Source organism: Phodopus roborovskii, unplaced genomic scaffold (genome assembly GCF_943737965.1).
Source record: "Phodopus roborovskii unplaced genomic scaffold, PHOROB, whole genome shotgun sequence".
NCBI classification, from domain to species: domain Eukaryota; kingdom Metazoa; phylum Chordata; class Mammalia; order Rodentia; family Cricetidae; genus Phodopus; species Phodopus roborovskii.
In genome coordinates, this window is record NW_026126549.1 from 26,224,954 (window position 1) to 26,250,925 (window position 25,972).

At 40.9% G+C, this 25,972-nt stretch overlaps 2 protein-coding genes across 4 annotated transcripts in view; one reads left to right on the forward strand and one right to left on the reverse strand.

Annotated features, from left to right (window-relative positions):
- Positions 1-13,672, reverse strand: part of Cep76 (centrosomal protein 76) — a 29,639-nt gene extending 15,967 nt beyond the window's left edge. For 2 of the 3 annotated variants that reach the window (XM_051200867.1, XM_051200866.1), the window contains exons 1-7: positions 13,457-13,672; positions 12,479-12,634; positions 10,619-10,691; positions 9,711-9,935; positions 6,873-7,058; positions 4,678-4,775; positions 252-380 (exon numbers count right to left, since the gene is read on the reverse strand). In XM_051200867.1, the coding sequence (XP_051056824.1) occupies positions 252-380; positions 4,678-4,775; positions 6,873-7,058; positions 9,711-9,935; positions 10,619-10,691; positions 12,479-12,634; positions 13,457-13,519 (930 nt within the window). In that variant the 5' untranslated portion in view covers positions 13,520-13,672. The remainder of the gene's footprint in view (positions 1-251; positions 381-4,677; positions 4,776-6,872; positions 7,059-9,710; positions 9,936-10,618; positions 10,692-12,478; positions 12,635-13,456) is intronic. The other variant, XM_051200868.1, reaches the window with a different exon arrangement.
- A 309-nt stretch (positions 13,673-13,981) lies between these two features.
- On the forward strand, positions 13,982-23,911 carry Psmg2 (proteasome assembly chaperone 2). Its single transcript, XM_051200996.1, has 7 exons — positions 13,982-14,064; positions 15,246-15,417; positions 17,218-17,276; positions 19,396-19,514; positions 20,362-20,535; positions 22,034-22,154; positions 23,625-23,911. The coding sequence occupies exons 1-7, from the start codon at positions 14,008-14,010 to the stop codon at positions 23,712-23,714; spliced, it is 792 nt and encodes a 263-aa protein (XP_051056953.1). The 5' UTR covers positions 13,982-14,007; the 3' UTR covers positions 23,715-23,911.
- The last annotated feature ends 2,061 nt before the right edge of the window (positions 23,912-25,972 follow it).

Here is a 25,972-nt window from a genome sequence, read left to right on the forward strand (position 1 = left end):
CTGTTCTGTACACAGGGTTCAGTGTGCATATAAGCCATAAAGTACCCAAATGTTTAATTAATTTTAAGTGTCATAAAAAGATATATTCCAAATTAACAAAGACTGCATTATGCTATTGACCTAGCCAATAAAAGATAACTATTTTAAAATAAACATTCATTTGTGGAATGAAAATGTTTTTCAAATGCAAAGTATTTACAGTACTCCATCTCAAATTCAGGGATGAGGCTTTTCTAACGTGATTTACAAACCTGTGCAAAAATCTTTACCAGCCGTGAGTTGTGTGAGGGTCGAATTTGCAAATACTCTCTCCACCACTGCTTAGCATAGACCAGAAATAATCGTTCTTTCTCTGCAGTTTTCTGACGTTCCAAGGCAAGCTTGAAATAAAGAAATGAAATTTCTATAAAATTTCCTAAATTAACAGAACAATCTCTTGTTCTCCATCCCTGCTACCATGTTAACTTGAACTAACAGTCTTATTTGCAAACAATTCAACATTCCCCAGATTTTATAACCATTTCAATAATCCACATAATACTCTAAGTGACCTTTCCCTGAACATAATGGAAGTTTTTAAATAATAAAGTAGGTCAATCACCTCCTACCATACTGAAAACTTCCTGCCTGAGTTTTCTCTCAGTCTGGCCCTGTCTCATTTTCTCTTTCTCCCATCCATACAAGCCTTTTGCTCAAGACCTTTGCTCCTACTACCTGGAACACAGAGGCCCAACCTTGGAATTACTAATACTATCACCATTTCCCCATTTAATACTTTCTGTTTCTGGCTTTTTGTTTACTCACTGTCTCTAGCCTCCTAAAAATAAGCTGCTGTAAACCAGGTGTGGTAGCATATACTTTTAATCCTAGCACTCAGCAGAAGCAGCAGGATCTCTGTGAGTTGAAGGCCAGCCTGGTGTACATACTAAGTTCCATGCCAGCCACAGCTACATAACGGAGAGACAGAAACAAAAACAAAGAAAGTGCTACCTGTGTACTGTTATAGCCCCAGCACATGGTACCTGGTACCCATTCCCCTTTTCCTTAAACTTAACATGCATGTGCAGTTATATAGATCCAAGTGTCCATGGAGACCAAGAGTGACTATATCCCTTGGAGTTAAGAGTTGCAGGCAGTTCTCAACATCTGTTTAAGACTAGTAAGCATTCCTGACTAAAATTTTAAGAAGTTTGCCACATAAGCCTGCTGACCTGAGTTTGATTTCCAGAACACACATAAAGGTAGGAAGGGAAGAATCAGCTCTACAGTTGTCCTGACCTCCACACAAGCACCATAGCACATGTGCCCACACATTAAAAGCACACACAATAATACATACAATTTGAAAAATGTTTATAAAGAATGTGATTGTTAAAAGGAAGTCTGAAAATTGGAAGTTTCATATATAGATGTGTGTGTGTTTGAATGTATATATGTATATGCATGTGTACATATGTATATGCATATATACATACACATATATGAAACAGAATAAGCTAGCACTAAAAATGACTAATATTATCACATAAAAATGACAAAATGCTTATAAAACTTTAAGGTCTAGAGTGAGGGCTCAGTGGTTAAGAACAGGCTGCTTTTCCAGAGGACCTGAGTTCCATTCCTAGCACCCACATTGGGGTGGCTCACAATCATCTTTAATTTCAACTCCAAGGGCTATATAACCCCCTCATCTAGATTCTTTGGGCACCCAAACAACATGCTGTACATACACCAACATAGACACATACATAAATAAAATAAATGTTTAAAAGCAAGTAAGTACATAAAACAATGTTAGGTTTAAAAAGAAGACTGCCACGTGTAGTGGCATAGGCCTTCAATTCTACCACATGGAAGGCTTAAGCAGGGGGATCTCTATGAGGTCTGGGCCAGCCAAGGATACACAGTGTGAGACTGTGTCAAAAGAATGAAGAACCCATGTGTCTAGGAATGACACTCAATGGTATAAAATGTCCACAATTCATGAACCCCTGGATTCAATTCCCAATTCAAAACCAATGACAAACTTTGAACCTAGCTCCTCATCTCAAACCAAACAAACAAACAAACAACAACAACAAAAAAAACCCAAACAAAGTAAACTACAATTAAAATAATTATTTGAGCCAGGTGGTGATAGTTACACACCTTTAATCCTAGCACTTGAGAGGCAGAGAGTTGAAGACCTGGTCTTGAACTGGTCTACAGTGAGTTCCAAGACAGTCAGGGCTACACAGGGAAACCCTGTGTTTAAAAAAAAAAAAAAGAAAGAAAGAAAGAAAGAAAGAAAGAAAGAAAGAAAGGAAGAAAGAAAGAAAAGCTATATATCATATAGCTTTATAAATAATATATATACACATACACATACAGGATAGTAAAAATGTAAAGGGCTATGGCTATAATTCAGTGGTGGAGTGCTTGTCTACCATGTGTAATGCCCTCAGTACAATCCATAGTAGAGCAAATAGGTAAAATATATTTCTTAAGTAAAAGAGCAATAAAATTAAGAGATAACAAGACTACATTGCCTAGCATGTTGCAAGGCCCTGGGTCTGATGCCCAGTATCACAGAGGGGGTGGGTGGCTGGAGAGAAGGAAATGGGAGGAAGTCTGAGACCATCAAATATGATGGGGTTGAATAAAAGCACAGCTCCAAGACTAGATAGAATATATAGTCAAGGAGAATTATTCCATAGAGAGCAGAGCCCCACAGCTGCAACTGAAGAACAATCAAACAGAAACCTAACTCAAGGGACTCAGAAATCTGCTCATCTTAGAAAACTCAGGGAGTAACTGCTAAGACCTGATGGTGGAGTTAGGAGAGTATTGGGACTGTGTAGTCTCAGACCAGCATATGAATGCCTGTCCAAGGGGTCTCTGAGAGAGGCAAAACCAATGGAGGCCACCCTCCATTTGGCAAAGACCAGTGGACTGGGAGACAATGCAGGGCACTGCGGGATTTACAGGGCTTGCAGGTTCTTTTCTCTTTCATTATGTTGTTCTTTTGTTTTGTTTTTGTTTGTTTGTTTTTTGAGGCAGGTTTCACTGTATTGTTTTGAGACCTGTCCCAGAACTAGCTCTGTAGATCAGGCTGGCCTTGAACTCACAGAGATCCGCCTGCCTCTGCCTCCCAAGTGCTGGAACTAAAGGCTTGCACCACCAACTCCCAGCATTAATTCTTTTGGAAGTTTTTAGTTTTCCTTTATAGGTCACACATGTGACAAGCTGCAGTTTTCCTTGGAAATTATGTTCTCTCTAGAATGTTTTCCCCTAAGATTCAGCAGGGGGCTAATGCTTCTCAAATTTCTTAACTGGATTATTAACCACAATTCCTAAGCCTGACAATTTTTCTGATGCAACAGAGGAAAAAAATACAATGCAAACTATGGGATGGATAGATCCACCTTAACCATGCACAGGAGCTTATATTGGGGGACAAGAATGGTATGGTGGGATGGGAAGAGAGTGCCTTATCAAAATCTGCCTTTTACAGTGAGATTGAGACAAGTAGGACCCTCTTATAGTCAGGGAACAATATAAAAGTAGCCCTAGCTGTTCTGAAACTCACTCTGTAGACCAGGCTGGTCTCAAACTCAGAGGTCAGCCTGCCTCTGCCTCCTGAGTGCTGGGATTAAAGGTTTGTACCAGCATGCCTAGCATAACAGCATATCTTACAGATATGAAAACATCGTTTGGGTTTAAATATTGTAGTCCTTAGAGCAAGGTACCCATGGCTATAACCTTTAACTTTGTAACCACATGTAGCTGCCAGCTGGCATAAGTGCTGCAAGAGCAGGATGTGCTCAGCTTGATATTTAGTTAAGCCTGCAAAAATGTTCAACTCTAAGTCCAGAATGAGGTTATGTAGGGGACGAGAAAATGTGTTTGGGGAAGTATAAAAGGGAACAAGAGGGGGCTTTTAGATGACCATGATGTAATTCTTAGAAGTCAAAAATAGAAACTAATAATAAATCTGTTTATGTAAGCCTGGTGGAACAAGCTGTTAGAGATAAAGATGGCTCAAGCTATTTGGGAGCCACTTGTGTGCAATCCATCTGGTAGTCAGATTTTCCCTTGTACCCCTTCCTGTCGAAGGACCTGAACCTGAGCTGAGGCTGTACCCAAGCAGGAGAGAAAGCATCCCCAAGCATTCTACAGAGAAATTACACAAAAACCAAGACCTCAGTAATTATCTATGAAATGCAGATGGCTCCACAGACAAAGGTGTCTACCCCCAAAAGCCTAATGACATAAGCTTGATCCCTGATGGGACTCACATGGTGGAACAACAGCACCCACTCCCAAAAGTCACACAGTAGCATAGCCCAGTTACCACCTACCCCAAATGCACACAAAACACATGCAAATGCAACAAAGCTTTTAAAAATATCACCTCACAATGCTACTCCATATGACCTTCCTCTTTGTGACTTACCCCCATCACACTTCCAGTCCTGGAGTTTGATAAAACCCAGGGCCTTGCACATGCTTAGCAAGCACTACCACTAAGCTGTATCACCAGCCCCAGCTTTATAATTCTTTTCCCATCCTTTTGGTTAATTTTTTTTTAGTACAAATCTAAACAGGAATGTTATATTTTTCTAAGAAGGTAATATTTTCTAGGGTAAATATTTCCTGAAACTAAAGCAAATGTACAAACAAGAGAAACCGGCTTACCTGTGTGTTCACTACTTCTTGAGACAGTGTTTGGTTGAGTGGTGGGTACATCTCAAGCTTTATATTTAAAATTCCCACAGAAACTTTTGATTCTGTGCCTATATACAAATAAATATTTAAAACTCTACTTAAACTTTATTTAAAACAAAGAACTTTCAGGACTATGTGTATTTAATCAACCAAAGTGTAACCAAAATAATTTAGGAGTAAGGTACTTTATCACTTAAGTAGAATAATACTCAACATTACACTTAATATTTATATTTAAAATGAATCAAACTTTTTAAAATAAACCAAATCAAAAAGATTTTTTTTTTTAAACTAAAGTTTTCTAAAAACATTTTAAGGAATGTTTCTGACCTTGTGGATTTATAATTCTTAAGTTTATATCTTTAAGTATATAATTCCAAATAGATGTTACATTAAGTCCAAAACCAAAGCAATTGTTAAGAACCCATTCTGTCTCCATGAAAATCAGAAAGTATCCCAACTTTTTACCATATGCAATAATTCCATCTACCCTTTTCATATCACATCTTCAACCCATGATCTACACACACACACACACACACACACACACACACACATACACACACACACACACAATATTTCTTAAAGCAAATCAGTATACACTTATTTCCAGGTCATTGCTACGATTACCATGTTAGGCCTATTTTTGTTGTTTGATTTTGAATTTTTTATCTTATAATTATGAGTGTTTGCACGAATATCTATCTGTGAACCTAATGCATGCAGTGCCCTTGGAGGCCAGATCCCCAGGGACTGTAGTTAACTGTCTGCAGTCAGCCACTATGTGGGTGCTCTAGAAAAGCAGCCAGTGCTCTCAACCATTCAGCCATCTCTCCAGACCCAGGCTGGGTTTTTAAGACAAAGAACTAGAAAACACTTTAAAAACAAGTCTCATGTGTAAAGAGAACTTTGGGTTTTCTTTTTATTTATGTACATACAGACATATTTTGAGTCTGACTTATGCCTTGTTGACAACTGACCAAATTTAGCTTTTCTTCTTCTTTGCGTGTGTGCATGCACATTATATAAGTGGCTCTGCCCATTAATAAGAGTGTAGAGACCAGAGGCTGACACTGGGTTCCTTCCACTATTGCTCTCAGCCTTAATTTTTGAGATAAATTCTCTCACTAAACCTGGAGCTCACCAATTAGCTAGACTGGCTGGGCAGTGAGCTCCAAGGATCTGCTGCCATAAAGAGCTAGGGTTACAGATGCTTGCCACCATGTCCAGTTTTTCGCTACTCAGTTTCTTCTACTTGTATAGCATCTTACCCACTGAGCCATCATGCCAGCCCCAAGTTTAACTTGTATGAATAAGTTGTAATACCAATGCAATTACATTAGTATGTTTTTGTTTTCCTCACTTTATGAGCTAATATATATCACATAGTAGGCAGTATCAAAATCCAAGGTAATAATGGTAAGATAATGTACAACCTCTGTCCTTTACTATTCAATGCTACTAACACTAAACAAGTTAGCAACTCTTTCAAATTTTACCTATCCACTATAAGGAGCTAGAAGAACATCTACTCATTTGTCAATAACCACTGGTATGAAGCTGGCACGGTGGTACATGACAACAATCCTAACATGAGGCAGGCCAACTGTTCTCAAGGACAGCCCAGGACTGTGAGATTTCAGCCATAACCAAAAAACAAAATAACCCATAACCTACCCCCAAGAACCAGTGTGGTGATGGTGCTGTACTCTAGGGCATACCAGAAAGAAGCTTATGTATACATGTATTCATGTGATTAAAAGAATCCTGGTTTTCTTTATAACCTTATATATTTATTTAACCAAAAAAAAAAAAAAAAAAGTGTTGAAACTCTATAGAGGTCCTAAATTTAATTCCTAGCAACGCCATGGTGGCTCAATATCTGGTGCCCTCTTCTGGCATGTAGGCATACATGCAGGCAGAACACTGTATACATAATAAATAAATAAATCTTTAAAAAAAAAATTCCTTAGGATAAGCCAGACTGATTTTAAAAAACTATGCCAGTATTATTCTTCCAGATATTCCCTAAGCTAACTTACCACTGAAAATCTGATGAAAGCCTGTTTTACAGGTCTCCCTTCTGTAAAGCCCTTTTGACTTAACATAAAATGAATTTACAAACAGTATTTATAGAAGGGTGAAACTGACGTTAATCATCATACCTACACCCATAAGTTCCACAGTCAGACTGGTCACTCCATTTTCTGAGCCCAAAACTGATCTCCATTCCAGAAAATATGATGCCACTAAAGTGGTCTCACCAAATATGTCTGTTTTGATCAGCACCATGTGAATTGGATCACTTATGGATAACATTGTTGTTGAATCAGCCATTCTAGTTCCATCACCTAGCAACACAAACCGAAGAAAAAATACACTATATTACATATTACTTAGTAACACAGAATCATTTTATAAGCTGAGAATATAGCTAAGTGGTAGTGATTGTTTAGCATGCCTGAGGCCTTGGATTCCATACCCAGCACCACATGCACACACACGAGCACTCGGGTATGTATACACACACACACACACACACACACACACACACACACACACACACACACACACTTTTACTGAAAAGTAAATAAGATTAAATATGCAAGAAATAATTTGGTAAGGTCTCTGAAAGTATGCCATAATCTGGGGAAAAAATATCACCCCATTTCTATGAGTGACATTTGACAGAACTAGCAAAATATGATGAGTTATTTAGAAGTTATTTAGTTATGTTACTTATAGTAGTCAGTGCTTTCTGGTCCATAAAAAGTCTAATCTTCAAAAGAACTTATTATATTATATACTATTACAAAAGGCCATCAGCTAAGTGCTTCAATCCCAGCACACTAAAAGTAGAGGCAGGAGGGTCTACGAGTGTAAGGCCAGTCAGAGCTACATAGTGAGACCCAACTGAAAAATTCACATACACACCAAAAGGAGAAACCTAAAATTCCAGGGGACTGGACAGATGGCTCAGTGGCTAAGAGTACTTGTTCTTGTAGAGTACATGTGTTCAATTCCCAGCACTGTCATGGCAGCTCACAACCCTCTGTAACTCTAGTTCCAGGGGATCTGAAGCGTCCCTGGGCATTGCACAGTGTGCACAAATGCACATACATACATACATACATACATACATACATACATACATACATACACACACACACATGCAAGCACAACACCATACACTTAACAATATTAAAAAACAAAAACACCCACACACTTAATATTAAAAAAAAAAACATATCAACATTAATCTTCAAATTACATTCATTCTTCAACTCCAGAAATATCACAGTATTATCCATATAAAACTGAAAGATCCAGGGGCCAAGGAGATGGCTCAGTGGTTAAAGTACGTGCAATCAGGAGGACCAGAGTTCAGATCCTTAGAACTTCATAAATGACAGATATTTAATCCATTTGCCTCTACCTCCCAAGTGCGGAATAAAGGCATGCACCACAACTACCCAGCCCATTAACATTTTTTAAAGTCTTCAAATATGGAAGTTGAAAGACAACCTGCAAGAGTTGGTTCTCTCCTTCTACCATGTGGATTCTGGAACCAAACTCAGACCATCAGGCTTGCACAACAAAAGGTTTATTAACATTCTCCTTCCTCTATCCCTGTTTTTCAAGACAAGAGTTTCTCTGTGTAGGCCAGGCTGTCCTTGGAACTCAGAGATCTACTTGTCTCTGCTTTCTAAAGGCTGGAGTTAATAGCATTCGCCACCACACTGGCCTCCCATCACACAGGCCTCCATACAAAAAAGTTAAAGGTCTACAGAGTGAGTTCTAGAACAGAAAATCTGTCCTGAAAAAACAAACAAACAAAAACCACCAAAAACAAAAACATTTTTATAGGGAGAAAAAAAAAAAAATCACAAAGGACTGGGGTGTAGCTCAGTTTGTAGAGTGCTTGTGGATTATGGACAAGGCCTTGAGTTTGACCTCAGCATCACATAAACCATGTATGTTGGCACACACCTAAAACTCAAGCACTAGATGGGTGTAGGCAGTAGTGTCAGAAGCTTAAGGCCACCCTCAGCTATACACTGAGTTCAAGGACAACCTGTGCTACTTGAGACCCTAGCTCATAAAAACAATAAAGGAAAAAAGTAAAAAACTTTGAGACATCTTTTAAAGGCACTAAAAATTGCAGGCTTCTGCAATTTTGCTTGCTTTATGGCTTTAGGTTTATAATTAAAATATATCAAACACATTATATAAGCTTTTTCTTTTTTTCCTTACTTTTATTTCACGTGCACTGGTGTTTTTGCTTGCATGTATGAACATTACGAGGGTGTCAGATTTCCTGGAACTGGAGTTACAGACAGTTGTGAGTTGTCATGTGAATGCTGGGGATTGAACCTGGGTCCTCTGGAAGAACATCCAGTGCTCTTAACCATTGAGCCATCTTCCCAGCCCCCACATTATATAAACTTTGACTTTTTTTATGCTTTGTGCTTTTAAGATCTGGTCTCACTATGTAACCCAGGATGGTCTCCAACTTGAAATCTTCCTGCCTTAGCTCATCCCTCCTGCTTAAACTTCCCAAGTGATAGAATTATAAGCATGAACCACCACAACTAGATTCAAACTGTTAAATTACAAAACTAGGTGTGGTGGCACATACTTGTAATTCCAGTACTTGAAGGTACAAAAGACTGTACATGATAGATATAAGCAATTAAAAAAATCAATTAACATAGCAAAAAAAAAAGAGGAAATTAATGAGTAAAGCAAGAAGTAGGTAAAAATTCATTTAAATAAAAAATAGCACTGGGAAAGAAAACTAGAGATACTCTTCTACTGTAATCAATCTCCTCCTCAACCACTCAAAGCTTCACTACAGAACTCAGAGATCTGACTGCCTCTGTGCCCTGAGTGCTGGGATTCAAAGCCGAGCCATCAGGTCAGGTTTATATCTCTATTGCAGAAGCTGTTACTCTGCGATAAAAAGCAAACACATTTAATGAGGTGTCATTACAGTTTCTTACCCAAACTTTCTCTGTGCACTTCAAGCAAAAAGCCGTCATGGAAGTCTGGTTCACAAGCACACGGAACAGGTTTTGAACGAAATCGTTGGTTCCGATAATGTAAACATAAAGTAAAAGTTGAACAAACTTGTCCTGGTAAAGGCTCAGGCTCTTGCAGATGTTCCAAGAAAGCTTTTCCACCCAAAACCTGAAGGTAAAGATACCTCCGTGTTGGATCAATATTAGCTGCAAAGTGTAGCAACACATGAGGGAACTGCCAAGTAACTGAATAAACGTGATCAAGACATTAGAACAACTTGATAGAAATAATAAAGACTTTGACTAAAATAAATAAATAAATCGTCCATTTACTATGTAGCAGGATCATCTGTGTTATGGCAAAGAGAGATCTATAATATGATACTCTTTATTGAATTTACAGCCTCACTATGTTTGAGGGAATCAAAGCAAAGGTTAGGCGTACCTTTGCTTTTCGGCTGTTTGTAAAACATATTATCACCTCTACAAGCCAAGTCAGATCATTATCAATTTAGTAACTATTTGTCTAATTATTTTACTATTAAAACAGCAAGCACATACATGTTTTTGGGATAGGATCTCTCTATGTATCCCTGGCTGACCTAGAACACAACATGTAGACCAGAATGGCCTTGAACTCACAGAGATCTATTATATCATTAAGACATAAGAAACCAATGCTCATGATTTTGGTTCAACGGTACTCTATGGTATATCATATATTTCATGCAAAACAGCATCTAAGTTTTAGGTTAACTAATGGCAAATTTTTAAGCACTTCACTTTGAAAAGAAAAATTTGAAATGTTTTCTATCAAATGCCAAACACTATAGCATGTCCACTACCAACCACAACCAAGTTCATGCTAAGATATATATTTATATACATACTTTTTTTTAATGTTGACTGCTTATCAAAAGCAACAGTTTGCTTTGGAGAAGGGAGTTCTTGATCAACACTGTCCTAGAAATGGAAGGAAAAATACAAATTAGAAAATAAAAATTCTAGTGAAGAGAACAGCAGTGGCAGAACAAAGCACTAACAAATTAGGCTCCTTCAAAAAGTAGAGTACTGTGAAGGGACTGGTCCTGTGGACCCATACCTGCAAGATCTGCAAGACTCAGGCGGCCACAGGACACCCCAGAGCTCTGCTGAGGAGTCAGTGAGGATGGTGTACCAAAATGCAGAGGCCTTGAACCAGACCAACAACTCAATGCAATGAACATTTTGCCAGTCAAGCTGATGGGACACACAGAAGCCTCCAGTGCCATCGGGACAGATGGAGAGGTGATGGAGAAGAAGGAGCCAAAGCGAAGCAGAGAGTTTTCTGTTCCTGGCATGGTTTCTGTTCTGTTTTGGTTTATTGGGTTTTTTTGTTGTTGTTGTCATTCTTGCTTTTGTTTGCTTGCTTGCTTGCTTACCTTGTTTTCTTTCATGGCAGGGGTGTGGGGAGTGTGGGGGTGTTGGTGGTGTTGCAATAGGGATGGGGGAGTGTGGCAGGACTGGGGGGTGAACAGAATTAGGTTGCATGATGTGAAACCCCCAAAGAATCAATTAAAAAAAAGAGTAAAAGAAAAAAAGTAGAGCAAGAGATTAGGTCATACTATTTCCAAAAGTTAAAAAAAAAAAAAAAAGAAAAAAGAAAGAAAAGAAAAGAAAAAAATGTACAGATTAAAAACAGCCAGAATTACAGGGAAACCCTGTCTTGAAAAACAAAACAAAGAAAAACATAAAAAGTAACATTCATGAACCAGAGGCTGTTAATAGGTCAGTTTTTATAACAACCCTCAAAACCCCAAAGATGACAGTATATTAAAGTACTCAACTCTCTAGGGCATGAGTCTACTCTATTTTTAATAGATTATCTCTGTATTGAGGTCACAGCTCTGCATCATCACCTCATTTTCAAAATAAGGTCTACTTACCAAGGGTGCCAGGAGACAGCCCACTCCTGAGTGTGCCAGGAGACAGACAGCCCACTACTGACATATTTGAACAGAGATCTGAGGGGTTTACTAAGTCAGTTCTTAAGGAATTTTCTAAGTGTATTTGCTTTAAAAACAGGCCTAACTAAATGACAGCTCTATAGAGTAACAGGAGTTGCTCTGGCACTTCAAAGAAAGACAGTATAGACCTCCCATGTCCTCAGCACTATCTGCTAACTCATGGTGAGGCCAACTTAAAACCACAGAAAAGGAGCCCGGCCAAGGTGGTGGCACATGCCTTTAACCCCAGCACTCAGAAGGCAGATATAGGCAGGATCAGGATCCACGTTCAAGTCCAGCATGATCTACAGAGCAAGTCAAAGAAACCCTGTTTAGAAAAAAAGAAAAGCAATAGCAACAACAAACCCAAAAACCACCGTAGGAAAGGATAGTATAGGAGCTGTAGAGGTGACTCAGCAGTTTAGAGCACTTGTTGCTCTTGCAGAGGACCTGGATTCAATTCCTAGCACCCTGATAGTGGCTCACTCCATTTACAAGTGATCAAAGCTCTTCCAAACTACCATGGGAACCAGGCATGCAAGTGGTACACAAACTTACATGCAGGCAAACAACCATACACATAAAACAAGTCTGGTCTAGGAGGAGCAAGTTCCAGGACAGCCAGGACAGAGAAACTCTCTCAAAAAACAAAACTGTAAGAAAAATGGCTATTACTAGACAGAATAAACTTATAGTGGTTTCACAAAAGAGAAGCCCCCAGTATGCGCTCTATAAATTTAGACACAAGCAAATATACACACTCACAGTGACAAAATTAAGTTCTTTCATTACATCATCAATGATTCCTCGACGTCTAAGAGCTTTGATCAGATCTTCTGTTGATAAATGTTGTTGATCAGGTGCCAATTCTTCTCGTATAGTCTCGGCAAGAATTTCTCTTATTCTGCCATGGACATCCATCTGTGGAGAAAAACGCACATTACAATTTACATTATAAAGCTGTTAAATACCACTTCTAGCGTTTCCGGCTTTTAAAAACTAACAGCAAATGCCTAATGCCAATAAAAGCAAGCTCTTAAGAGGTGGAAACTTTTGAGCAAACTAGCAGAAGCAACCTGAACTGGTTGGTCATCAACTAACTACCTTTATTGCTGGTTGCCCACAAACAATTCAACGAGAACAAATCTTTAGAAGAGGGAGTTGGTAATAACTAAAAAGAACACGGACCTGGAAGAAGGCAGAACCAAAAGTGAGTTATTCCAGCTTTCAGCTTATTCAACTCTAAACTTAACTGTCAGTCTAGTTCCTTGCCTACAACGATGGAAAAGCGAGTTTGTTTTGAGGATTCGATAAAAGAAGCCAGCGACTCGGCACATACCCTGGCGCACGAACACACCATAAAGAGGCTTTATTACTTCAGCTGACAGGCAGCGGCCGAGCGCCGCGGGTTCAAACTCGCGCTTCTTTCTCCCCAGAGCCCCCGAAGGGAGTCAAAGCAATCATTGTCAGTCATTGGAGTGCCCTGTCTCCCTCCACTTCGTACTGCAGACCCGGGTTCCTAGCTTAAAGTCAAGCCTGGCATCTCGCCTCGGACTACTCCTACAGGAACTGGAGGAAAGCACCAGCGATGGCCTCCGCATCCCAGCCGCTCCACACATCGGCTGCAGAGCCCTCAGCGCTCCCCGCGGGGCTCCCGGGGGCCCGGCCGGGTCCACTGTCCTCGCTGGGTCCCCACCGAGAGCCCGGGGCTGAGCTCGGGGCCGCTCCGCCCGCGCCCCTCACCTTGCTCAGCTGCTGGTGGATGAGCTGCTTCAGCTCCGAGGCTTTCTCCGGAGGCAGCGACATGCCGACTCTGGCGCCCCGCGGCCGCCTCACACGCTGCAACCGCGGAGCCCGTCGTCCCGAACACCCAGCATCAGGCGCGGGCGGAGCACAAAGCGCCGCGGCGGCGCGGTCGCGTCAGAGCCGGCAGGGCGGGAACCCGGCGGCCGCGGCGGGACAACGGACTGTTTTCAAACCGTGCGGACTGACAGACGTCGGGGCTGTCCCCCGAGATGCCTGACCGGCGCCGTCCGCCGCGCCGCGTCCTCGGGGATGCCCTCCACCACCACCACGCGGGGTCGCCACGTCTTCGGCCGTCGGTCCTCTACCTCCGCCCCGAGAAGCGCCGCTCGCCGCGCGCTTGAGGCCTCCTTCCGCCCTGTGGTCAGGCAGAGCACCGGCCGCCCGAAGGACCCGAAGGACCCCGGGCAGTCACGTGTTACGCCTTCTGCGCTCTGTAGGAAGGGTGCTTTTCCTTCGGTGCTCGTGCATCTCTGCCGTCCGCAGCAGTCATGTTCGTTCCCTGCGGGCAATCGGTCCCCGACCTAACGAACTTCACACTCTTGATGGTGAGTCTCCACTTGAATGAGCTTGGTGCTGTCGCCATCCCGACCCGGGGGACGCCACCTGGCCTTGTTTTTGCTTCTAGAGGTTCTCGCTGGAGGCAGCCGTCCAAATCAGCGCCCTGTCTGCCAGCTGTAGCCTTCGTTGCCTGTCAACTGTGATGTTTGTAGATCGCAGATTCATGGCACCTGACTCTGGCGGGGCCAATCCTGAAGTTTTATCCGTGAAAGTCTCTTTTCAGGTAGCTTGGGTCAGGATTGATCTGGGCCATCAATTGCACTAACTGATCGTAGCTAACGGGCACTTATAGAATGTCCTTGTTTAGCCATCGGTTTTGATAAGCATTCTGTTATGGTGACTATGAGAAGATGTTTTTTGTCAGTAAAGTTTACAATGTAATTAGAAACACATGTGCATCTGTAAAAGCAATAAATAAGACAAATATGGGAAAGATAGAGACTAAAGATCACGGGCCGCAGGAAGGCTGGGAGCGGTTTGGACAAGCCTGTATTCCCAGTATTACTACAGTGAGGCTGGAAGGTGTTTGCAGACCATCCTGAAGGAGACTTTGCCCCAATAAATAAACAGATCAAGGGGAACAACAAAAATTGAGGAGAAGGGTCTAGAGAAATGACTCAGTAATTAGAAACTATAAGGTTCTTGCAGAGGATGGAGTTGTTGAAGCTCACAATGACCTATAACTCCATCTGCAGGGTCCCTGACACTCTGGAGGCAGAGGCAGGAGGATCTCTGTGAGTTCAAGGCCAGCCTGGTGTGCAGATCGAAGTCCAGGACAGGCTGCAAAGCTACACAGAGAAACCCTGGCTTGAAAAAAAAAGAAAAAAGGAAGGAATTACTGTTATCAACTGTGTCTCTCCACTTTACCATTTTCAGGCTGTAGCCATGTGCCACCTACAGTAAGCCTTTCCTTGATTACCCTACTTAAATTGTGGGCACACATACACTGCGTTCATAACACTACCATGTATTACTGTTTATCACAAATAAACCACTCCTTAGTAGAATGGAAGCTCTACAAAGGCAGAAAGCTTTGTTGATCTTATTTTGTAAAAGAATCAGTGTCTCCATGTGTGTGCCTAAGCATAATCATTCAGTACTTCTGCTATCCAAACTTCAAAGTGCTGCTAATTTTGGTGATTCATAGAGCATATGTTTTTTATTTCAGCCAGCAGTATCTGTTGGAAATGTTGGCCAACTTGCAATCGATCTGATTATTTCTACACTGAACATGTCTAAGATTGGTTATTTCTATACCGATTGCCTGGTGCCAATGGTTGGAAACAATCCTTATGCAACTGAGGAAGAAAATTCAGAAGAACTTAGTATAAATACTGAAGGTATGTCTATGGCACTTTTTTCTGTGTAGAGTATTTAGTTATTTGAGATAGGGTCTCACTGTATAGCATACTTTTCTGGAACTCCTGGCCCTTCTGTGAATAATCATGTACAGCTTGAATTCTTTTAAACTAGCAATAGACTCTAAGGAACAAAGAACATTGGCACTTAATGTATAAAATGTTATGGTAAAACTCACTACTCTGCTAACCTGAAACATTAATTAGAGGCTGGAGAGATGGTCAGTGGTGAGGTAAGAAGAATACTTGTTGCTCTTCCAGAGGACCTGACTGTAGCTCCCAGCACCCACACCAGGCTGCTTAGAGCCACCTGTAACTCCAGCTCTGGAGGATCTGACATCCTCTTCTGGCCTCCATGGGGTGTGAGTGTGTGTACAACTAAGTATTTGGGCAGGGGTGGGGTGAGGAGATTGGTTTTTTTGGATTGTTTTTTGTTTTGTTTTTGTTTCTCTGTGTAATAGCTCTGGCTATCCTGGAACTTGCTCTGTAGACCAGGCTGGTCGAGAACTCACAGAGATCTGCCTGCCTCTGCTACCCAACTGCTGGGATTAAAAGCATGTGCTAACACATCCAGAAAGTTTTTTAACTTAACTAAAAAGAAATAGGCTATAAACCAGGCTTGGTGGCATACTACTATACTCCAGCTACATGGTAGGGTGAAACAGGGTGATTGCTTGAACACAATTCAAGACCAGCCTGGGCACATTGTAAGACTTGTCAAAACAGTAAAATAAACAATACCTAAAGGAAAGATCGTAGGTCTTGGAGCTTGTGTTTCTGTGTGTGTTTTGATTACTCTTCATTGTATTCATTGAGGCAGAGTCAAGTAAACCCAGAGTCCCATGATAGAGCTAGTCTGGCTAGCCAGCTTGCTCCTAAGGTCCTTTGTCTTCACCTTCTGAAAAGTGGGATTACAGGTGAGCCACCACTTCCACCATGACTGTGTAATACGTGGTGTATTAGTCAGGGTTTTCTAGAGCCACAGAACTGATAAAATTTATATTTTATAATATGTGTACATATACATATGTGTATGTATATATATTATAGTGGCTGACAGGCTGGGGTCTGACTGGTCCAAAAATGGCTGAGTAGTGAGGAAAGGGCCAAGAATCCAAGAGTTATTCAGTCAATGAAGTTAGATGCTTCAGCTGGTCTTTAGTCTGTTGTGTTGGAGTCCTGAAGAAGTTTGGTTTTGTTGTAGTTTGTTTTTCTAGAGAGGGTTTCTCTTAGTAGCCCTGGGTTTCCTGGAACTTGCTCTGTCAACCAGACTGGCCTTGAACCCACAGAGGTCCACCTGCCTTTGCCTCCCAAGTGCTGGGATTAAAGGTGTGTGCCATCACTACCTGGCAGAGAAGTAGTTCTAATGCCAGCAAAGGAATAAGTGACCTTGCTAGCAAGAGAGAGGGCAGGCATGCAAAAAGCAAACACTTCCTTTTTCCATGTCATTTTCTATGAACTGCCACCAGAAGGTGCAGCCCAGATTTAGGGAGGATCTTCCCACCTTGGTTGATCCTGCCAAGAAAGTCCCAAATATGTATGTTTTAGTTGGTTACAGATGGAGTCAGGTTGACCATGTTAATCATCACATGTGGGTTCTAAGGATCTGAACTCTGATCTTCACACTAGTACACCACCCCTATAAAGCCTATATTTTAACTGTTGAAAATATTTAAGTGCAAAGCTATTGTTATTCAAATATTACTTACCATACTAGTGATTTCAGTTTAGCAAGTGCTTCATTGTAACTTGTCCTGTCTCTTCCCTTTTTTCTGTTTGTAGTATATGCATCACCTTCAAAGAAGCTAGTGGTGCTTCAGCTGAGATCCATTTTCATTAAGGTTGGTATATTTACTTTTTAAAATTCATTAGAATATAGTGACAAAACACAAAGTGAAAGTGGTATTAAGAATCAAGACAGAATTATTTCTCCTGTATTATGTTCACTTAGGAAAGGTCTGCTTTGATAAAAGTTTCATAATATTTCAGGTGTGTTATTGTTTCATTTTTATACTGGAAGGAATTATGGCTTCTATCATGGGTTCTAACACATTCTCAATTTGGGTAACTCTGCAGAAAAATGTTGGTATATGAATCATTTATCAAAATTGACCACAGCTCAATTATACAAAATTATTATCATCACTCAAGCTTCTGTTTTACTGTGATCCCAGCACTTCCATAAACACTTAGTAGTCTGTTTTCCAACTATAATACCAGTGATCATCTAAATCAAGGCAAATCACATCTCTTCCTCCTTGAAATCCTCAGGCTTCCCATCAAAATGAATCCACAGTCCTCCACCAGGGCCTATGAGATTCTGTACATGGTAATCTGATAAAATAATATCTAGTCATGTGTATTTATCTGTCTATGTATTCTCTGTAGGTAGATTTCTATAAGAACATTGCCATGCTGGATGGTGGTGGCTCAAGGCTTTAATCCCAACAGAGGCAGGCAGGTCTCTGAGTTCCAGGACAGGCTCCAAAGATACAGAGAAACCCTGCCTCTAACCAACCTCCCCACCCCCCAAAAAAACCATTGCTGTGATTGCAGACTTCTGTCAGTACCTGCCCCGGATATCCATCCTTCAGTCACACCACACTGGTACCTATGGTGGTGTTCAGACACTAAATTCACTCCATCTCAGAGACTGTTTCTCTACCTGGAATGCTTTCCTGCTAAAGACTCGCTTCTCTTTAGTGTTTGCTTACTTTCCCAGACCACATCATGTCTGCTCATCCACTGCTCTCTTCAGACGTCCTCATTACCTACCATCACATATATTTATTACCTCACTGTGGAGAGAGAATAAGGGTGACATTATGACATTCACTGCCCTACCCAACTCCTAGAATAGTGCTTTCCACATAGAGAAATTCAGTAAACATTTGTTGACTGGATTATTTATTATCTGTTCAGAAGGTCAGAAATACAGAAGGTTCTTGTTTTTGTTTTTCTAAACCAGAGTCTGTTACGTAGTTAGATTCAGCATCATTGATTTGCGCTATTATGCCCTGTTAAGAGTTTAGTGGGAGGGTAGTGTCAATGGTGGTGGAGGTGGCACACTCCCAACACTCAGGAGGCAGAGGCAGATGGATCTCTGAGTTCAAGGTTACCCTGGTCTACAAAGTGAATTACAGAACAGCCAGAGCTACACAGTGAGGCACTGTCTCAAACACAAACAAACCCCCACCCCCTGGCAAAAAAAAAGTTTAGTAGAAAAGTTAACTATAGTTGTTTATAATTTTTTTTTTTTTACCTAAATATATGTGGAGAAGAGTACAAGTAAAAAATCTTCCAAATGAAGAAATAGAATATTTCTTCCAAGAACACATAGTGGTAAGGTAAATCATTATTAAGAAGTGACTGGCTCCTAGAGCAGATGTTTCCTTAACTTCTTTTCCTCAGTGTTTTGTGTGAGGACCTGTGCCTCACAGTGGTCTGCTCATTCTCTTTCTGTGAGGTATTGTTATTTAAGTGCACCATTTACTGCTGATGCTACATTTGTTTATGTCTTTTACCCATGATAGTGATTTTATATTTGTTTGTGATGTGTGTGTTTTTGTTTTCCTTTGAGAAATCAAAGCCAGATATCCATTATTCTGCATTCATCTGATTATTTCCTTGTGATCATAGTACAATGAATTTCTAATAAGAATACCTCATAGATTACTATGTAGTTGGCTATTAAGTATAATAGATTAAGAGAAGGGAAATTTTCCTTAGGATAGAGATCTACATTCTTCACAATTTATTTTATAATTATAAAGATATTAAATCATTGATCTTTGCCCTTCATTTTCAGTTTAAAAGAAGTGGATTTGATGGTACTGATCATTTTAGTGATAGTAAATCATATCACATGAAGTTGATAGGTAAATGGTTACATACATAGGTTTTTTTATATTCATATCTCATTTTCATATTTTCTTTCTACTATCTCAATGGCATACAAAGTATAAGTCCAAGTCATTCTGTGAAAAATTGCTGGCCTGGGTGAAAAGTAGCTGCTGTGCCAGGATTATTGTTCTTTCAAGCAGCCATTCATATCATCGTGATGATGTACAACTTCAAAGGTATGCTTTTGCCTTTGTTACAGTTTATACTATGGCCATTTGTTAGTTTGTTTTTGAAGTAGGGTTTCTCTGTTTAACTCACTTCATAGACCAGGCTGGCCTCAAACTCATAGAAACAAGATGTCACTACATTTGCCTGCCACTACATTTGCCTGCCTCTACCTCCCAAGTGCAAGATTTAAGGCTTGCACTGCTACCACTTGGCTTGTTTATTTAAAATTGAAAGGCTGGGTATATCCTTTCCTAACTGGAATTTAGAAGGAAGAAGATAAAGGCAAGAAAAGAGTAAATCCTTTAGCTTTTCTGAGGCTAGTACAGCTGGGTATAAGGAAGATAACTTTATGACACAAGGATCAAACCAAGGTCTCATGCATAGAAACACTGTCACTGAGTAAATTATACTCCCAGCTCCTAAATTAACTAGAAGCATTTGAAAGATTAAGCCAACATTATTATTTATGCAACCATTTACATTTTCAGAAATCCTTCTAGTACCCTAGTATGTCAGTAAATTAATGTGTTTCTACGGGGTGAGGAGAGAGAGAGAAAGAGAGAGAGAGGGGAGAGAAAGAGATGATTGTGCTGGAGATCAAACCCAGAGTCTGTACACACCAAACACTAAACAGAATTCCCAGCCCCCAGAGTGAGTTCTTAAATATAAATAAGACAAAATTTACCAGAAATAGAAACTGTTATACTTTATCACAAACTTTATAAAGCAGCATATGGACTGCTCTTACTATTAGTGTAAGAGCTGACTTGTTTGCTTGGTTGGTTGTTTTTTTGAGATGGGGTTTTCTCTGGTATTTGTAATTTTTTTAAAAACATAATAATATGATTTTCCTAGTACTCCCTTCCGGTACCTGCTTACACCTGCTATGCAAAAGAGTGTTCAAAATAAAATAACGAGCCTTAACTGGGTAGAAATGGAAAAAAGTCAATGCATTCCTGAAATGAGTGATTCTGAAATTTGTATCCGAATTCCTGGAGGTGGGATCACAAAAACACTCTATGATGAAAGGTAAGCTTGACTGCTTGTGTCTCACAGTGTAACAGACAGTGTATGTAGCCCAAGTTGCCCTTGAACCCATGTGCAGGATGAGACTTCACAAGGCCAGGTTTCCTGGTTGGTCATCTCCATCTCTCTTCCTGTGCTGTCTTTTGTTTGTTTCATTTTGTTTCTGAGCAGGATCTCACGTATCCTAGGCTGACCCAGTCTAGCAGCCTTCCTGCCTTAGTCTCCGTAGCACTAAGACTGTAGGTGTGTGCCTCTATGCCTGCTAAAGTAGGTCTCGATAATTCTAGGACTGCAGGTGTGTGTCTGTGCCCATTGAGGTAGATCTCCCTAGTGCTAGGACTGCAATGTGTGCCTCTGTGAGAGGAAGGCGCTTAAAACCTTCCTCTTTCAGGTGAGGAACAGTAGGACCCGGAAGTAACTTAATCAACATCTCTTCTAGTAGACAGCTAGAGTTCCAATCCTGACATTCTGTTCTTGTTCCCATGATTCCAGGTGATTTATGAATAAGATGGAGACAGTTAAAAAATCTACAAGGTGGAGTGGTGGGGCAGGCGGATCTCCGAGTTCAAGGCCAGCCTGGTCTACAGAGTGAGTTCCAGGATGGCCAAGGCTACACAGAGAAACCATGTCTCAAAAAAACCAAAAAAGTAAAAATCTGCAGATAATGCTTAATAAGTCAAAAATGATAAGTACTGAGGGTTTGCTGTTGCACACTCCAAGCACTCAGGAGGCAGAGGCAAGTAGATCTCTGAGTTCAAGGAAGAATGACATAGCGAAACCTGTCTTGAAAAGAAGAATCTATAAGGAGTAACTTCTCTTTGCTATTCCATAATCTTCCAGTTTTCCTTCACTGCTCTGGATTAAGAGTGGAGCCAAGGCTGGTGTTTCACACGGTAATCCTAGCACTTGGGACATGGAGACAGGAGGATCAAAAAGTCAAAGTCAGCCTCAGCTATATAGCCAGTTTTAGGCCAGTCTGCCACACAAGCACCTGTCTGTCGGTGCCTCCCCACCCCCAGGCGGGGTTTCTCTGTGTAACAGCTCTGGCTGTCTGGGAACTTGATTTGTAGACCAGACTGACCTGGCCTGGAACTCACAGAGATCTGCCTGCCTCTGCCTCCTGAGTGCTGGGATTAAAGGCATGTGCCACCAATGCCAGCTAAGGCCCTGTTTTAAACACGACCTAAGTCTCTCTGCTTCTGAGAACCACTCTCAGTAGACTTTTGAAGTAGATTGGGACGTGTCTAAGAATAGAAAGGCTGGTTTTTTTCTGAGGATGAGAGACACACACTTGCGTACTCCCCAGACTCCTGGGAAGCAGAGTATATGTGGGACAATGGGAGGTTAAAAAAATCTGTCTTAAAAAAAAACTTTCTTATGATGTGATGTTTTTTTCTTTGTATGACATGAGGCAGGCTAACTTACCTGTGAAGATTCACACACTGTAATAAGCACCTCATATCAAGAGAAAACCCTGAATTGTTCTTTGTTTTTCTTGTAGCTGTTCTAAAGAGATCCAAATGGCAGTTCTGCTGAAGTTTGTTTCAGAAGGGGACAATATCCCAGATGCCATCAGTCTTGTCGAGTATCTTAATGAATGGATTCAAATACTCAAACCATCTGTAAGTCTGAGTAATTCTCTGTATTAACTTGATTTTATATGTAAGTAGACTAAAGAAGTGAAAGTGTACAATAAATACACATCTTTACAGAAAGGTTAGTTTGAGCCAAACTTAAAAATAAGTGAAGATAGTTAACTAATCTGTTATCATTTGATTAAGGCAGATTTCCAGACAGGAAAGTCTAATTCCTCGGTATGCTCATTTGTCATGTCACTGTATTTGTGACAACAGCTTGTTGTTTCATGGTTTTGCTTGGTTTAGTTTTGAGACAGGTTCTCTGGCTGTTATGAAGCTTATTATGTAGATCAGGCTGGCCTTGAACCCAGAGAGATTCACCTGCTTATGCTCGGTTAAAGGTGTGTGCCCTCACATCCTTCCCCAGACATCTTCTTATATTAATAAACTAGAATTCTGTGTAGTGCCTTAGGAAAGTAAAGTGTTGCTGTGGCCATGTGATCAGTACCATGGCTATTAAATATGCTATAATTAACATATTTTTCCCTGTAGTGAAATGAATGCTATACTCTTAGTTAGGGTTTCTATTGCTGCAACGAAAGACCTTGCAAGTTAGGGAGGGTTTATTTGGCTCAAACTTGAGCATTGCTGTTCATCACTGAAGAAAGTCAGGACAGGAACTCAAACAGGGCAGAAACCTGGAGGCAAAGGCCATGAGGGGGTGCTGCTCATTGTCTTGCTTTCCATGGCTTGCTCAGTCTTCTTTCTTATAGAACCCAGGACCACCAGCCCAGGGATGGCCCCACCTACCACAGGCTGAGCCCTCCCCCATTGATCACTAATTGAGAAGATGTCTTACCACTGGATCTCATGAAGACATTTCCTCAGTTGAGGCTCCTTCCTCTCTGAGGACTCTAGCCTGCGTCAAGTTGACACAGAATTAGTATATTTACATAGAGAAATGAGCCTTTATGCCTTACAAAGTATCACAGGCCAAGGATGTTGCACACTTTAATCCCAGCAATAAGGTGGGAAGCAGGGACAGATAAAGTTTGAGGTCAGCCTGTTTATACAGATAGTTCAAGAACAGCCAGAACTATATGGTGAGATCTTGTCTCAACCCCTCCCCCTAATTCTGTAAGTCACTTTATTTTTGTTAAGCAACCCACCTCCTACCCCATTTTTAATAGACACCTGTAGTCCAGGCTGCCCCAGACTCACATAACAAATGAGCTCTGTGGTCCCTCCACAAAGTACTTCCCTGTGATGTACTGCAGTGGCATGCTACCATGCCCACCCCATGCTCCTTTTGAATTTGATTTTCTTAATACATTTTATTATCTGTAGCTGTTCTGGCATTTGAGATGAAACTTAGAAACATTATTTTATATAAAGATGTAGAAAACTTGTTGCTTTAATTTTCCTAATAATGAAGATAAGCTACAAGTGTCAGAACCCAGAGAGAGATGTGAGTGACAAGAGTAAAGATGCCAGTATCTTTCACTATTGTTACAGAGTGACAGCCCTGCGTCTGCCTTGCCCTGGAAGATCCCCAGCTCTTGGCGGCTCCTCTTTGGCAGTGGACTTCCTCCTGCACTGTTTTGATGAGTGTTCAGTCTCCTCCCTCATCCCAAAGAGATCACAAAAAGAGTTGTTGAATATGTGCTACACAGAAATTTGTGCTGCCCTGGGGTATGCTAGAAATGTATTTCACAGAAAAACCTGAAAGATATGAGGGTTAGCTGCTATGCATGTTATATACAGTAAATGTAAATTTTGTACAATAAAACTTTATTTCCTAAGCAGAGTATCTGAAAAGTATCCCTTTTAAATCATTGCTGTACTAACTTCCTATTTCTACCATAGTAAGTCATCACAAGCCTAGTGAAATGGAGCTGTGAGTTTATTTTACATATTGTCTTACAAGACTTCAGTAATCTAGCTGCTATCAGAGCTACTTTTCTGGAGGGTGATCTGATAACTATTATTACAGCGATGTCAAAACAAAACTAGGAAGAGTAAAGGCTATTTTTATTGTTTATTTTTTTAGGGTTTTATTAATTATGTAGTGTTCTGCCTGCATGTACACATGCATGCCAGAAGAGGACACCAGATCTCATTACAGACAGATGGTTGTAAACCACCATGTGGTTGCTGGAAATTGAACAGGACCTTTGAAAGAGCGGGCAGAGCTCTTTATCATTGAGCCGTCTCTCCAGCCCTAGGCTGCTTCTAACTAAACTGAGCAGCCTTTTTAAGAGCCAATTTCTCTATGTCTGTAGCCTTCATTGTCCTGGAAGTCACACTGAAACTCAGATCTGCCTACCTCTACCTCCCTGCTGGGATTAAAAGCCTGTGCTGCCACCACCCGGCCAAACCTAGCAGTTCTTAAGAAAATTAAACAGAGGGGCTGGAGAGATGGCCCAGTGGTTAAGAGCACCCCTGTTTTCCTGAAGGTCCTGAGTTCAATTCCCAGCACTGACATGGTAGCCCAAAGCTGTTCGATGCCCTCTTCTGGTGTGCAGATGTGCATGTGGACAAAGAGCCCATACACACAGAATACATGAGCAAACAGTTTTTTAAATTTAACAGTACATGCAGTGAACATTGGGGCTTCCAGTTTTATACAAGAAACAATAATGGGCCTAAGTTAGTCTGGTCCTGATAGAACAGTAGTAGATGACTTCAGTATCTTGCTGTTAATGTTGCCATGTATTTTATCCAAGCAAAATTAATGAAGAAACTTGAAGTTAAGCTATATCATGGACCAAATGAACTTCAGACTTCCATCAAGCACACCTCTCATTGGCAGTCTGTGGAACTTCTAACAGTGATTATATTCCTTTCCATAGAGCAAGTGTTAGCAAATATTTTTTTTTTAAAAAAATGAAACAATTTATTTTATGAACTTAGTGTAAAAACACTAGGTATCAAGTCCAGCAAAATGGGTAAAGGTGCTTACTGCCAAGCCTGACAAACATGAGTTCAAGTCCCACATGGAGCAGCTTCCTCTCCTTGCCTAAGAAGCACTCAGAGCAGCTCAGCCCAGATGTGTACACAGTGTCTACATGAAGTCCAGAAGATTTCTGGGCGCTTAGACCACTTTGACTTTACATGAGGATCCAACCAGGCTCTGTACTCCCTAGTCTGCCATCTGTCTTCACACTCCTTTATGGATGACTCCTGAACTGTGTGGAAATATCCTCAACTCATGGTGGTGGGATTTGTGGTTTCATATGTGCTCAAGGCATGCCCAGTTAGCGCACTTCCTGTTGCCTTCATTTCAAGATGTAGGACTCTCAGCTGCTTCTCCAGCACCATAACTGCCTGCACACAGCCATGTCACACCATGATGAGAACAGACTAAATCTCTGAAAACCTAAGCCACCCCAATTATATGTTTTTCCTTTATAAGAGTTACTGTGGTCATGATGTCTCTTCACAGCAATAGAAAACCTAAGACAGGGACTGGGGGATTGCTGTGATGGGCCTGACCATGCTTTTATTTTAAGAAATAAGGACCTTGGGACTGTGGATTAGGAAAGCTGTTGAGAGCTTTAAGTACTGCTTAAGGGGACATCAGTAAAAGACAACAATGCTGAGTATTGAACTGTGGGGGCCTTAATGGCCCCCACAGAGGGCAGTGGTGGCACACACCTTTAATTCCAGCACTTGGGAGGAAGATTTCTGTAAGTTCCAGGCCAGCCTAGTCTACAGTGAGTTCCAGGACATGTCTCAAAAACAAAAAAGGTTTCAGAAAAGAATTTTAGTATGCGGCCTTGTGGTATTTTGGTAAAGAAAGTGACTGCCCTTGTCCAGAGAGTCTGACTGAGGCTAGAGTGAAGAATTTTGGTTAATTTCGT